The sequence below is a fragment of the Xiphophorus hellerii genome, chromosome 19, assembly GCF_003331165.1.
Source record: "Xiphophorus hellerii strain 12219 chromosome 19, Xiphophorus_hellerii-4.1, whole genome shotgun sequence".
Classification (NCBI taxonomy): domain Eukaryota; kingdom Metazoa; phylum Chordata; class Actinopteri; order Cyprinodontiformes; family Poeciliidae; genus Xiphophorus; species Xiphophorus hellerii.
Window position 1 is genome coordinate 23,162,358 of NC_045690.1, and position 14,703 is coordinate 23,177,060.

Below are 14,703 nucleotides of genomic sequence, written 5' to 3' on the forward strand. Positions count from 1 at the left end.
AACTGCTTTTGACATTTGTTTCAAATTCTTATTAAATTTAAAGCCTCTCATTTGCAAAAAATATTTTAAAAAAACAAAAATGCAGTGACGTTGTTGTGTATAAGTGTTTGTATGTATTTGTGTGTGTAGCGGGTAACAGTAGGTTTTCAGTCGGTGGTAAAAATGTTTTAATTCCAACAAAGTGACTCAGATATTCAGTCTGTGTGTTGAATCTTCCATCTGTCCAACCACAGAAGCAGGTGCTTGAAAGACGTTTAATCATTTTTCTATAAAAGCCACTGATGATAAAACGCAGCACAGTTATTGTTGAGGTGCAGAGAGGATTTCTGTCATTGTGCTTCTCTTGCAGCGCAGTAGTAGACGGCGGTGTGATTCTGTTTCACGGTTTGGATCGTCAGGGATCCGTTCTTCGCCGTATCCCCTCCCAGATCTCCATAGATCCCAAAGTCCTCTTTATATCCGTCTTCCATAGTCGGGTCTTTGAAGTACAAATATCCGATGAGCTTCATGGCCGTGTCTGCGGGTCTCCGTTGGTACCAGAGAATCTGTCTGTAGTTTGTTCTTTCATGGGTGCAGAAAATGTGAACTTTATCACCAGTTGTTTTGATGAGATCAGAGTGGGACTGATGGACCTCAAGCCCCAAACTGAGAGCTGAGTATAGGAGAGGATTTGGAGAGATGTAACAACTGATTTCACATCCTAAGGAAACAAACATTTAAGATGATGCTGTTCTGAAGCAAAATTACCTGCAAGACACGACAAGACAAAGATGCAGATCATGTTTCCTCCTCAGCGTAAAGGAACTGCTTAGAAATGTCCTACAGCATACGTTTCGACTGTCGGGTGCTCAACCGAAAGATTTGCTGCAGTTCGACAAAGATAATCATCCTCAAGAGGAAACGGAAGTGATGTTGAAACACCACCCCTTAAAGTCAAAAGATTCAAAGTTCAGCCTGTGAGCAGACTTTTGTTTAAAGTCTAATTTCAGATGCCAATGTTATCGGTTTTGGTGATCGGCTTCAAGAGACAGTGATCGGCGATCACCGATCATACACTTTTCGACAGAAATCAGGCGATTATGATCGGTGGCCAATCGGCACACCTCTATATATAGTATATAGGAAAAGCCTCAATCCTGTCACTTACTAATCCTAAGCCTCAGGATTGAGGCTTAGTAAAGCCATCAATCTTTTCCCATCACGGCTTTTCTAAAGCCATGATGGGACTATTCTATTGTTTTTATTCTCTCTGAACAGGAAATCTAAATCCTCTGCTTTCACTCATTTTTATGAGTTATTACAACCACAAACAGGTGTCAGTTTTCTACATTAACCACTGATGATAAAACACAGCACAGTTATTGTTGAGGTGCAGAGAGGTTTTCTGTCATTGTGCTTCTCTTGCAGCGCAGTAGTAGACGGCGGTGTGATTCTGTTTCACGGTTTGGATCGTCAGGGATCCGTTCTTCGCCGTATCCCCTGCCAGATCTCCAGAGATCTCAAAGTCCTTTTCATCTTTGTCTTCCATAGACGGCTTGTCGTAGTGCAAATATCCGATGAGCTTCATGGCCGTGTCTCCAGGTGACCGTTGGTACCAGAGCATCACCCTGTAGTCGGTTTTTTTGTGGGTGCAGAAAATGTGAACTTTGTCACCAGTTCTTTTGATAAGGTCAGAGTGGGACTGATGGACCTCAAGCCCCAAACTGACACCTGGGAATGGGAGAGAAGATGTTGATTATTCTTGTTGGGGAAACAAATCCTTAATCTTTTCTGTTCTGGGGTAAAAAAATTACCTGCAAGGAAAGACAAGATAAAGATCTGGTTCATTTTTCTTGCTCAAATGAACATTTGTTTGGATAGTTCCTACAGCACACTGAACATCTGCTGAGTGTGCAGCTGATGAAGGTTTCTGGAGTTTCAGAGGTGATGATGAATGACGTTCTTATAGTGATGGGGAGTCAGCCTACAGCTCAACAGGAAGTGGAAGTGATGAGTCCCGCATCACCAAGTCAAAGGAGTCGATCAAAGTTCAGCTGGGAAGAGAATGTATAAATTCAAAGCATAATGCTGATAGTTCTTGAACAAAGTAAATGGAAACATTTTTGTTTTGTATGATAAAACTGGAAATGTGTACATGATATTATTTGTAAAGCAGCCAGCAACACAAGGTTAATGGCTAGAAGTAAGCTGTTGTTTGTTGCCATGTTGATTTATGCTAACAGTGGAAAAATTTTAAAGTCATGAGTCTAAGAACAGAAAAAAACATCCATCTTTTCTTCACCTTCTGATAAACTTTAACGGTAATCATCTTCATGTAAAAATAGGATAAAAATATTGTGAGTTGCAAATTTCTTCTCCAAAAGTTAGCAGTGAATAGAAATTAAGTTGAACTTAAATTCACAGTGGTAGAGCATCTGTGGGATGAATCAGAGTGGAAGCAGCAGGCTTTCTGTTCCAACATTAGAGACTGATCATAAATATTCCCCAAACCTTTCCTGAATAGTTAAGGCTGTTTAAAACTGAAAATGGTGGTTCAAATCCATCTGAAACTCTTTCTATTGAGAGTTTGTATGTTTGTAAAAGCAAGTGCCTCAATGCTTCTTGTGGTATAGTTTAGGCTGCTCATTTATTGAGCCTCACTGCCACCTGCTGGAGAGTCACAACAGTGCAGATGTGAGTTTCTGATTTACTCTGTTTTATTGGCAGTCGGTTTTTGTTCAGCTGTTGTGTTTCCTCACATCACTGTGTTTGCTGACGGCACAGAAATACACGCCGCTGTCATCAGGCTGCAGGTCCTTCACAGTCAGAGCTCCGGTCTCCGCTGCGTCTTTGACTGCTGAGTATTTGCTCTGCGGGTTCTCTCCGTAGTCTGTCTTCCCACCGAACATCGTGTACACAACGAGGGTCATGGTCTCCCCCGGTCGCTGTCGGTACCAGTACATCTGGTTATAAGTGATATCTTTTTTGTGGCTGCATTTCATTTCTGCGGACTTGGACTCAAAACTCCAGCTGATTGTTGGTTCCTGGGTGACGTCCTGGCAGTGAACTGTGAGGAGACAGAAGGACATTCAGGAACTGTTTGAATCAACAAATGTAAAAGTCCAATCTGATGCTTCGGAGTAATACCTTGCTTCTTTGAAAAAAAGAGTAGAAATATGATAATAACTTGAGATATCATTTTTGAATTACATCTGTGAGCTTCCATTGATGTGGTCTAAAAATGCTGCACTGAATTTCTGAGGGAGGTTAAATACTGTGTTGCTACAAGAAGATCCTCCCCTTTTAGAGAGAGAGAGACATTTCATTAGAATGAGTTGTGTGAGTTATAATAATAATAGAAACAAAGGGGAGGTTTTAGTACTGAGGAGCAGTAAGTTGGAGCACTGTGGTAGCGAGCGGCACAGAAGTAAACCCCGCTGCTGTTTGGGTTGAGAACTTCGAGCGTTAATGTGCAGTTCTGGTCTTTCTCCGCGTTCCCACCCAGCTTCACACCCAGCCCGGCTTCGGGATTATCCATGTTTTTGAACATGTGCCCCAGGAACTGGAGCTGGGTCGACTGTTTGTACCAGAGGACCCGGTCGTAGCTCGGAATAGCGTGTGAGCATCGTATGGTGGCGGATTCCCCCGGCTTTCTAAGGATGTGATCAGGAACCTGGAAGACCTGGTCACTGAGAGATGAACCTGGAAAGGAGAACAAAACCAGACAGATAGACGGAAACCTTACGCTGAAAGGTCTTTACATGTTATAGCACAGTATTTAAAATATCTGTAGCAAAATTTAGAAACTATTCTACCTGAAAGGAGAAAAAAATCGAAGCCGATATAAAAGAAAAGAATCATTGTATTGTAATTGGTCAAATCGATACAGTATCAATAATTTCAACGTCAATCTAAAAGCATCCAAGCCCAGAGGAGGCAAGTTGTCTACTGTTCTTCTTAACACTGAAACTGCAGTATTGCCTTAAAATAGAGTATGCTGCCACCTAATGGTAGGATGTGAAACGACAGATTAAACCTACATTAGCGCTGTAAAATTCCAAATTAAAGGTATATATCTGCAAAACAAACTTTTCTCACAAAATTATTTATGTCCAGTGAACTTTTACACATTTCTTTCAAATTACAGCTGCAAACATGCAATGTTTTAAATTAGGATTTTATATAATAAAGCAACACAAAGTAGTGCAAATACTTCACTCATAAAACAGACTGGACTCCCATGTTCTGTTTGGTAACTTTATTTATTGACTCCAGGTTCTAATAACATTTCTGGATTCTCCACCCATTGTGAGCGACTTCACTGAATGAAGAACAAACTTGTCTTAGCCAAAAGTTCATCAGACACAGACACACACCGATGGTTTCTGATGGTTTAATATTCAAATAAGTTGATATGGTAAAATGTTTCTTTTACCTGATTATTTTGTATGGTGAATTATTTACATTTTGATCCTTAAAACACCAAAACTTTCCCATAACTTTATATTTGAGGATGCAATTTTCAAATATCAAATCAAATGCTTTGATCTGTTACTCAGTGCTTGAGTCGCCTTTTTACCAAACACTTTTTCTTTAAACTCTTACTTGAATTTCTTGCAACTTTTCACTTTTACTTGAGTAAAATTATGTTGAAGTATTGCTACTCCTACTTGAGTACAATTGTTTTTGCTCCTCTACACACCTCTGACCTTTATTAGCTTTAAACATTTGGAGACTGAAATCTTTTCCTGATCAACTTTGCAAAATACCTTGAATCAGTCAGACTTTATAGAGTGGAGTTGCAGAAAGCCTTTAAGTCTTTCAAAACCGGATTTAGATCTAAACTATTGTCTATCCTAGTGATAGTTGCTTTAACACCTTCTACCTGTCTGTTTTAGAAATGCAGGACAGTGTTAGCTGGAGGTAACAAAGCAGCTGGAACGATCAGTAAGCTGCTGGCCTCAGATGAAAGAAATCTGCTGTTTGGAGGTTTTTGTACTGAGAAGCAGAGACATGCAGCACTGTGCCGACTAGCAGCACAGAAGTAAACGCCGCTGCTGCTCGTGTCGATTCCCTCTATTATTAAATAGCAGGTTTCCCCTTTAGTTGCTCCTCCATTTATCTTCACATTCACTCCTGTCTCTGGATAGCCGTCGTTGACGTTCATGTACCCCAGGAGCTGCATCTGGTGGTCCGTCGACTGTTTGTACCAGAAGATCCGGGTGTAGTCCTGAATTTCATGCCTGCAGCTGATTTGGGGTTTATCTCCGGTTTTGCAGAACGTTTCAGAAGGAGTCTGGTGGACTTGGTCACTGAGAGAAGAACCTGTTGATTTCATTTATTTTTCCATTGATAAAACTGTAAATGTACACGTTAAATCAGAATGATTGTAAGCAGAAATACAATTACCTGAAACAAGCATAACATGACAGATGATGCAGAAGATGATGATCATGATTGTTTACTTTTCTCTGTTGGTTTAATTCTAACGGCTCAAACCATCTGGATCACAACAAACCTAGAAGTCTTGTGCCAGTCTGAGACGGAGTGAGAGGACTTACTGTGGCTCCTCCTCTGTCAAATAAGGAAACCAATCATCCATCAACAAGTCAATTCAAGGTTATATGGATTTCACATTTTAGCAAAAAGGCAGTTCAAATCCTTTACACCATAAAAACGGCATGCAGTCACCAGTTTTGAAACGAGCAATAAATGTTACATTTAGTCGAATGTCATCATCAAAATCAAGAAAATATTTATTTACCAATGTTCCATTTATCGTGACTCAAAAGCAACTATAAGGTTTGTTAAAGCCTTGATTTAAAGGAACTCTGTTTTTTTTTTCTCTCTTTTTTTGCCGTTTTCTGGAAGTTTGTTCCAGATTTGTGGTGCATAGAAGCTGAATGCCGCTTTGTGTGGTTCTGACTGGTTCTGGTTGGGATGCAGAGCAGAACCGGAACCAGAAAACCTGAGAGGTCTGGAAGGTTGACACGATCACAACAGGCCTTTAATGCATTTTGGTGCTAAGCTAAAATACTTAGCTTAGTCAGTAATTTAGAAACTAACAGAAGCATTTTATTTATTAGAAGGGAATTTATTTCTGAGATACAGGAAGATCACTGCACAACTGTTCAGTTTGTCTCACTATTTCTAGAACAGACAAATCTGTAGGACTAAATAACTAAACATATGTAGCTCTAATTGAACTGCCTCAACCAGTACATAATATATTTACTTAGTTTCTTTGAAAAACATCTTTAAACCACTTTCATCTGCTTACAAGAGAACCTCCAGGGAAATAATTTGTCACTGTGAGATGAAACACCAAATTACAGTTATTCTGGGTTTCTGTGGCTTTGAGTCTGGAGGCGCACATGCAAACCTGCTTGAGAGGTTTTTGTACTGACAAATCGGTGGATTGTGTTACTGTGGCGACTGGCAGCGCAGAAGTAAACCCCGCTGCTGTTAGAGTCGAGCCTCTCTACTGTCAACGTGCACTGCTGATCTTTATCTGCGCTCCCGGTCATCTTGACGTCCAGCCCTTTCTCTGGGTAAGGGTCATTGTAGTAGACGTAGCCCAGGAGGAGCAGTCCACTGGCTTGTTGCTTGTACCAGAGGATCTGGTTGTAGTTTTGAACATTGTGTGAACAGTTGATGTTGGCCGTCCCGCCTGATCTACTGAAGCTGTTGGCAGGAGTCTGAAACACCTGCTGACTCCGAGAAGAACCTGGAAAAGTTGAAAAAGAAGAAAAATGACGCTGTAATACCTTGTTGGAATCAATTGGTTGTACAGACGTGTAGTTGTTAAAATCTTAAAATCACCTGGGAGCAGAATCCAGTTGAAATAAACGCTCAGGACGACAGTGATCAACATTCCTTTATTGTTTTACGGTTACTCTGTTTGAACACTGCCGAGTTTGGATTGAATGCCTGTTTTTATCAAACCATCTTCATGAAGGAGGAGCTTCAGTTTCTCCTGAGCGCTGAGGCAGTTTGTGACGACACACCGCCGCCTCATGAAAGGAAGCAGCACAGCTGCACAAAGATAAGGCAATAATAAGATTAAACTCGAGGTTTTTGTGCTGGGGAGCGTTAACATGAAGCACTGTGGTATCTAGCGGCGCAGAAATAAACGGCGCTGCTGCTCACGCTCAGATCCTCCAGAGTGCAGAGCTCGCCTTTGTTTGAGCTGCCATTGATTTTCACGTTGACTCCCGGCTCTGGAGTTCCAAACATTACGTTCATGTATCCCAGGAACTGCATCTGGTTGCCGTTTGAGTGTTTGTACCAGAGGATCCGATCGTAGCCATCAATACTGTGTGAACAGTTGATAACGGCGGCCTGGCCTGGTCTGTGGAAGATCTCGGCCGGAGTCTGATGGACCCGATCACTGAGAGAAGCTCCTGTTGAAACGGGTCAAACATGGAATATTACTGATAAATCATGTAAACAATTTCCTTTAAAGAAACAATTTCAACAGAGTAGCTCAGCGTGGTCTTTAGCTAAAGATTTGCCGTGCATAAAAACGCCTTTTCATATAAACAAAGTCGACAATCTTACCTAAAGCTGGAACAACATTGGCCATTAAGCAGAAGATGATGATCATTGTCTTTTCTTAAACTTAGAATAATTGTAATTTGGTGTTTTATCTCACACTGATGATTGATTTCATTGGGGATTTTCTTATATGCAGATGATGTTGTGTTTCTACATCCATCATATGCTGGTGTGTTCAGTATGAGAATCTGTAGAAACTCCCACAGGAAGAAAACAGTGACGTGTTCAAAGTACATCCTTCTCTTCCAACACTCTCTCTCTTTCTCTCTCTCTTTTTCTGTGTTTAACTATTCTTCATATAGCGGACTACCAACAAAGAGAGGACGTTTGTGGAAGGTGATATTTACTTTTTAAATTTTTTTTAATTTTATTCCAGTTCTATTTCAGTAAGATTTAGACCATATCCTTAAGTTAAGGATATGGTTAGGAATATATTATGCAAAATGTCTGGGTTAGACATGAATGCAGTTACTAATATGAGTGGAAATCAATAAAAAGTCCCCTGTTGGTTGGAAGTACAGGGATGAAAATGTGTTTGTGTGTGTGGTTTGTTTTCGATATAGTTTAAGGACCATTTTCTAACAAATACTATGTTGTGGGGACTGACTTATCATTATGGGACCCAAATCCTGGGGCCCATAAGAAGAAATGCTCTTTTTGGGTTAGAGTTATAATATAGGGTTAGAATTTTTAGTGCTACTTTCATACATATTTTACAGTAAACACATTAGTCTCTCTGTTGGAGTTTTAAAATGATACAAGAAGATTTTTCAAATTTGCTGCAACACAGACTGCTACAGGAGATCTGTCCTACCAACCCACATCTACAATAACTCTTTAAAGAATCTTGAACGCCTTGTGTTACCTTTATTTTATTTCCCTTTGGAGGCAAAGTATTGTTGAATTTGAAATTGAACTGAGCTGTTAAAAAAATTTATTAAAATATATAAATCTCTTCTCTTTTTCTATCAGCGTGAATTTACTTACAAAACTGATCCTGATACTCATGATTCCACATTAACTTTAGTTTGCTTGGTCAGACTTTATCTTTGCCATTTCCTAATAAAACTCTTTGATTAAAACTCTTCATCAAAATTGAAAACATTTGAATAAACTTAAGTATAAAAAGAATCGCGCCGCGTTCTCGCAGGATGAGGTGAGCTGCGATGCTGATTACTGAACCACTGATGTTGGGTTTTTGCACAGAGCAGCAGTGAACCGCAGCACTGTGCTGACTAGCAGCGCAGAAGTAAACAGCGCTGCTGCTCACGTTCAGCTCTTTGATTATTAAAGTGCAGTTCTGGTTTGCATCCGCGCTCCCCGCCATCTCCACGTTCAGTCCCTTCTCTGGAAGCGGACTGGTTCCTGTCGTGTATCCCAGCAGCTGCAGCTGATGCCCGGTCTGTTTGTACCAGAGGATCTGGTTGGAGGTCTGGATGCTGTGAGAACAGCTGATTCTGGCTGTTTCTCTGGTTTTCTGGAACATTTCAACTGGAGTCTGGACGACCTGGTCGCTCTGGGAGGAACCTGAAGAAAAAGACAACAAAAACGGCCAACAATGTCATTCTGACGAGCCGAATTTTAACTCTGGAAGGGCAATCTAAGAGAAACAAAACTAACGGAAGAAGCTAGCATTATTACTTTAGAAGGAAAATACATTGTGTTAATTGACTCTTCATATCGTTTTTACCTGAAACAAGCAAGATATTTGAGCTTATCCAGCAAAGAACGACCAGCATCATCTTTTCTCACTTTAAAATGGTTCTGCTTCTGTTTCCCTCACTGCATGTGAAGTCAGGAAAGGGGGCGTGGGCGTTTCGCCTCAGCTCCTGCCGAATTTATAAAACTGAGACGACATCCGAGCTGATCGGCGTTAGATCAACCGGAGAGGTAAAAGACTCTCTATAAACTCTGAATCAGACAAATAAAAAACTTTAAACAAGCAAGAAAAAATAGTGAAAGATTAATTCAGTTGAGTTTTCTGTTTGGTAATGCTTTTGTGCTTTCCATCATTCGGTAATGATGCAGCATTTGCCATGAATAATCTCTGTAAAAGTTTTTGCACTGTATAAAAATATTGATTCAGTTCTTTGTGAAACTGGCTTATAAAAGAAAAACAATAAATCAAATATTCTGCAGATCATTTTAGGTGGAACCATAACTGTCTTAAAGTTAAGCACTGGCACATGCCTGTTAGTTACTTAATGTCATTTTGTAAAATAGATTCATGTTTGCAAATGATGAAAATCATTTCGTTTTCTTTGTGATTCTGTTTTCTGATAAATTTCATTATTTATTCAAACTCTCACCTGTTTCCTGCAATGTGCTGATTATCCAGAGAGTAACCCTGGTTGAGAAACACTGCCCCCTTGTGGACAAGATTATACTTGCGCGCCTATCTGAAAAAGGTTTGCTTAAACCAAAAATAAGTTAAAAAAAAAAATTAGGGTTAAAAACCAGAAGAACTGGAGCAAAATAAAGTTGGTTAGAGGTAAATGAAGAGGAGCAAACAAGGAGTATATTGTTAATCAGAAACCGGCACATTATGCATTTCTGAGTGTTATAATGAAATCATTTTCAGAATAAACTTAGTGATTAGTTTTTTAATCAGTCTGCTGACCTTCTCCCTCATGTTTCACCACTTTGATGGTGATTTGACTTTCAACATCAAACCAGAATCAGAATCAATTCACAAAACCAGATTTCAAACTCCTGGTCTGAGAGTTGAGTCTTTAATTCAATCTTTATCTCAAGTAATTTGGGGTAAAAGCAAACCGATTTGCAATAATTAAAAAACACTAAAAACACTGATTCATTTGATCTCTACTGTTATGTCTAATGTACTAAAAATTTGAATATATATTTTTATGTGTAGTCTAAAGAGTTGCAGGTGCAGAAATGATCTGACAGCTGCAGATGAAAGAAATCTGCTGTTTGGAGGTTTTTGTGCTGAGAAGCAGAGACATGCAGCACTGTGCCGACTAGCAGCACAGAAATAAACGCCGCTGCTGCTCATATTGACTCCCTCTATCGTTAAACTGCAGGTTTTCCCTTCAGTTGCTTCTCCGTCTATCTTCACTTTCACTCCAGTTTCTGGATAGCCATCGTTCACGTTCATGTACCCCAGGTACTGCATCTGGTGGTCCTCGCTTTGTTTATACCAGAGGATCCGATCATAGTTGGGAACTTGATGTGAACATTTTATTACAGTAGCTTCTCCAGAGGTTTTAAGGATGTTTGCCGGAAGCTGAACGACTCGGTCGCCGAGCGAAGAACCTGGAAAAAGAGAAACGGTGGAGAAAGCTACGTTTTGTGTGCGTCGGAGCGAGAAAGCCTTCAATGAGGCAATATGCTTTTCAGATATGCTGCAAAATTACAGAAAACATACTTTACCTGAAAGGGAAAGTAAGCAACAGCTTATATAAAGTAGGAGGATCATTGTCGGAGTAAATCTCACAGCAGTTTAGGTGTGTGTGCTCAATCCATCTAACATCTCTCTGACTCTGAGGAAAACGGTTGAGCTGGGAAAGTTTCAGAGTGGGTTGTGTTCAAGTGCTGCTCTCCTTCTGAATGTTACTGGAATCCCAGCATCAACTCGGCGCTGAAACAGTGAGGCTGTGCTGCCACCTATTGAAAATAAGAACATGGACCGTCTGTCCTGTTCAACATGGTGGCGGCAGCGTCACGTTCTGGCACTGAAAATGTAGAGAGTAATTATTTTCCAGCATCACTGTTTACGCGGCATATATATATGTCAAAAACCACAGAAATCAACTTCATACAATTAAAAAATAATTAACTTTTTAAATGTCCAAACCAGAGTTCTGATTTAAATTCAGCAGAAAAAAAACAAAGTTCACCTGAGAAGGATTGTTTTAAAAATAAAAACAACTTCATAGATTTGGACCACTATTGTTAAATCTAGCTAACATTCATTTTAAAGACGACAGAACATTAAAATTAAATCAGAAGTTGTTTCAACAAATGAATAAATCAAGGCTATGCACTCTTATGTAATATTTTGCGCATTTTATCAGTTTACCTATATCGGACATACTATATCACACTAAAGCTACATGTGCAGACTGTATCTGTTAGCTAGCTAGCTGTCTAACACTTTAACTAGCTAGCTAGCTAGTTATCTCCAAGTTACTTTCAGGTAATGTGTATTTTATCAGTTTACCTATATCGGACATATATCACACTAAAGCTATATGTGCAGACTGTATCTGTTAGCTAGCTAGCTATCTAACACTTTAACTAGCTAGCTAGCTAGCTAATTATCTCCAAGTTACTTTCAGGTAATGTGTATTTTATCAGTTTACCAGCATTGTTCATATATCCCACTAAAGCTACATGTGGAGGTTGAATAGCTGCTGGCTAGCTAACTAACCAATGAATCAATCAATCAATCAATCAAATTTGATTTGTATAGCACATTTCATCAGCAAGGCATTTCAAAGTGCTTTTCATCATTACAAACACAGAAACACAATGCAACATAGAATCAATAATCAAAACAAAGCATTAAGTCAAGTTCCATCAATAAATTTGTAATTGATTACATTTCAAATACAATCCTAAACAGGTGGGTTTTTAGTCGAGATTTAAAAGGACGTCAGTGTTTCAGCTGTTTTACAGTTTTCTGGAAGTTTGTTAAAAATTTGTGGTGCATAGAAGCTGAAAGCTGCTTCTCCTTGTTTGGTTCTGGTTCTGGGGATGCAGAGCAGAACCAGAACCAGAAGACCTGAGAGGTCTGGAAGGTTGATACAACAACAGCAGATCTTTAATGTATTGTGGTGCTAAGCCGTTCAGTGATTTGTAAACTAACAGTATTTTAAAGTCTATTCTTTGAGCTACAGGGAGCCAGTGCAGGTAACCAGCTAACTAGCTAGCTTGCTGATTAATTCCAAGTTCCTGAAAGTGACTTTGAGATTACTTTCTGGAAATTGGAACTTATCAAGGCCAGTCTCGGTGTGATCAGACCAAAACATTAAAACGATCTATCCTCATCAGACCTCAGGCAGCCTCTACCGGCAGCTATTATTTTACAGGGATTTATTTACAACATGCTAGTTTACTTTAGTTTTTAACACTTTAAGAGGAACTCACCATGATTTCAGAGTGAACTTTACGGCTAGGAATCTACCTGAAATATTAACTGAACTTCCATATCGAAGATAACCATGTAAAATAACACTAACATATACAGAAAAAACTGGAATCAAAATAACCCTACAAACAAGAGGTAACGAAGCAGCTGGAACGATCAGTAAGCTGCTGGCCTCAGATGAAAGAAATCTGCTGTTTGGAGGTTTTTGTACCGAGAAGCAGAGACATGCAGCACTGTGCCGACTAGCAGCACAGAAGTAAACGCCGCTGCTGCTCGTGTCGATTCCCTCTATTATTAAATTGCAGGTTTCCCCTTTAGTTGCTCCTCCATTTATCTTCACGTTCACTCCTGTCTCTGGATAGCCATCGTTGACGTTCATGTACCCCAGGAGCTGCATCTGGTGGTCCGTCGACTGTTTGTACCAGCGGATTACGGTGTAGTCCTGAATTTCATGTCTGCAGCTGATTTGGGGTTTATCTTCATGGTAGCAGAACTTGTCATGAGGAGTCTGGTGGATTTGGTCACTGAGAGAAGAACCTGTTGAAAAGAATTATTTCACTAAAATCGAACTTAAAAACGGGGAAGAAGGATTTGTTTTTGGTCAAATACTTCAGACGGTGAACTCACTCTTGCTCAAGCAAGAAAACTGCCTTACCTGAAACAGAAACAAAAGTTAAGGCCAAGCTGAAGAAGATGATCATTTTCTGTCAGAACAGTTGACTTCCATAACATTAAGAAAAACCTTTCAGACCAAACAAAACTTTCAAAGTGGGTTGAATCATGTTGCCTCCTCCTCTTTTAAACACAGAAACCAATCGCCTACAACGATTGGTTTCACCTACTGTACACATCTCTCTATAGCTGGTTCAGCACTATGGTGTTGCATTCGAGTTCTTCAGTGTAGTATTCATGTAAAACTAGCATTTTTGGTTCAGTCAATTTCAGTCAAACTAAATAGAAGCCATCATTGAATATCATTTTTCAACCATCGTATTGTGGTCCCTTGTCCTGCAGGAAGGCAGACCTCTGCTCAGTCTCAAGTCACTGTCTATGGGTTTCGTCTTCTATTGTCTTCTCGTGGCTTTCTTCTTACCATTGTACCATAAAAACTAGATTTGCGGAGTGCATGACTAATTGTTTTCCTAAAAACAGATTCTCTCTCCTGACCACTTGATCTCTGCAACTCTTCCAAACTTACCATTGACCTCTTGCTGCTTCTTAGATAAATGCTGTCCTTACTTTTGGACCTAACAGAGCTCTGTTGGATAATGATGTTTTATAACCTACATGTTCTTAAACTTCTCCTCATCTTCCTCCCTGACCTTTCTGCTGTGTTCCTTGGTCTTCATGATGCTGTAACACACAAATATTTTTATGTTTACAAAAGACGTGACTTTGATTTCGGAGTATTATAGAACAAGGGGCTGAATATAAACACGTGTAAAAATAGAAATTAAAGGTTTGGTGTCTATATTTTGCATCGATCTGATACCAAGTAAAGAAGGGTCAGTATCGCCGATACTGATACAAATACTGATACTTTTTATTTAAGTTTGACATATCGGCAAACTTCTGATGTTTAGGTGGTGTTTTTTTTTTTTTTGTAAACCGAGGACAGAATTTATACAAAGTTTATAGATCTGTACAGATTACTTTAATGACATATTAACATTATAAACAGTGCAAAAAAATCTTCTGAGAGCAAATCAAAGCCAAATTTTTTATTAGGTAGAGATGAGAATCTATAATGCTATAATAAAATAGCATTTCAAGATGGAATCTAAAACTGAAGTATCGATCTTACCATATTAGAATCAATCCGATATTGATACCTACTTGGTATTGATGTTGTTGATATTTTGGATAGATCTGCCCACATCTAGTATAAATCTCACATAAAGACAATTTAGAGAGACCAGTGGACCTAAATGATGTTTTTGGACTGTGGGAGGAACCCACTCTTCCACTTTGAGAACACACAAACTCCACGCCGAAAGGCTCTAATAGAATGACTGAAAGTGGAGAGTTTACGCAGGTGCAGCAGGATGGGAGGA

General features: G+C 39.5%; 6 gene segments (V, D, J or C); all 6 read right to left on the bottom strand.

Moving 5' to 3' along the window:
• Positions 1–202: 202 nt before the first annotated feature.
• Positions 203–947, bottom strand: LOC116708467 (Ig kappa chain V-V region MOPC 173-like). The segment is given in 2 exon segments: positions 203–652; positions 748–947. Coding segments are annotated over 2 exon segments (357 nt in total).
• Positions 948–1,239: 292 nt separating this feature from the next.
• Positions 1,240–1,906, bottom strand: LOC116708468 (immunoglobulin kappa variable 1D-13-like). The segment is given in 2 exon segments: positions 1,240–1,710; positions 1,794–1,906. Coding segments are annotated over 2 exon segments (357 nt in total).
• Positions 1,907–2,685: 779 nt separating this feature from the next.
• Positions 2,686–3,229, bottom strand: LOC116708459 (T cell receptor beta variable 6-1-like). The segment is given in 2 exon segments: positions 2,686–3,046; positions 3,127–3,229. Coding segments are annotated over 2 exon segments (408 nt in total).
• Positions 3,230–3,270: 41 nt separating this feature from the next.
• On the bottom strand, positions 3,271–4,019 carry LOC116708455 (T cell receptor beta variable 13-like). The segment is given in 2 exon segments: positions 3,271–3,681; positions 3,795–4,019. Coding segments are annotated over 2 exon segments (423 nt in total).
• A 1,920-nt stretch (positions 4,020–5,939) lies between these two features.
• Positions 5,940–6,912, bottom strand: LOC116708453 (T cell receptor alpha variable 5-like). The segment is given in 2 exon segments: positions 5,940–6,706; positions 6,802–6,912. Coding segments are annotated over 2 exon segments (444 nt in total).
• A 139-nt stretch (positions 6,913–7,051) lies between these two features.
• LOC116708445 (T cell receptor alpha variable 1-2-like) lies at positions 7,052–8,562 on the bottom strand. The segment is given in 2 exon segments: positions 7,052–7,382; positions 7,540–8,562. Coding segments are annotated over 2 exon segments (357 nt in total).
• Between the last annotated feature and the right edge of the window lie 6,141 nt (positions 8,563–14,703).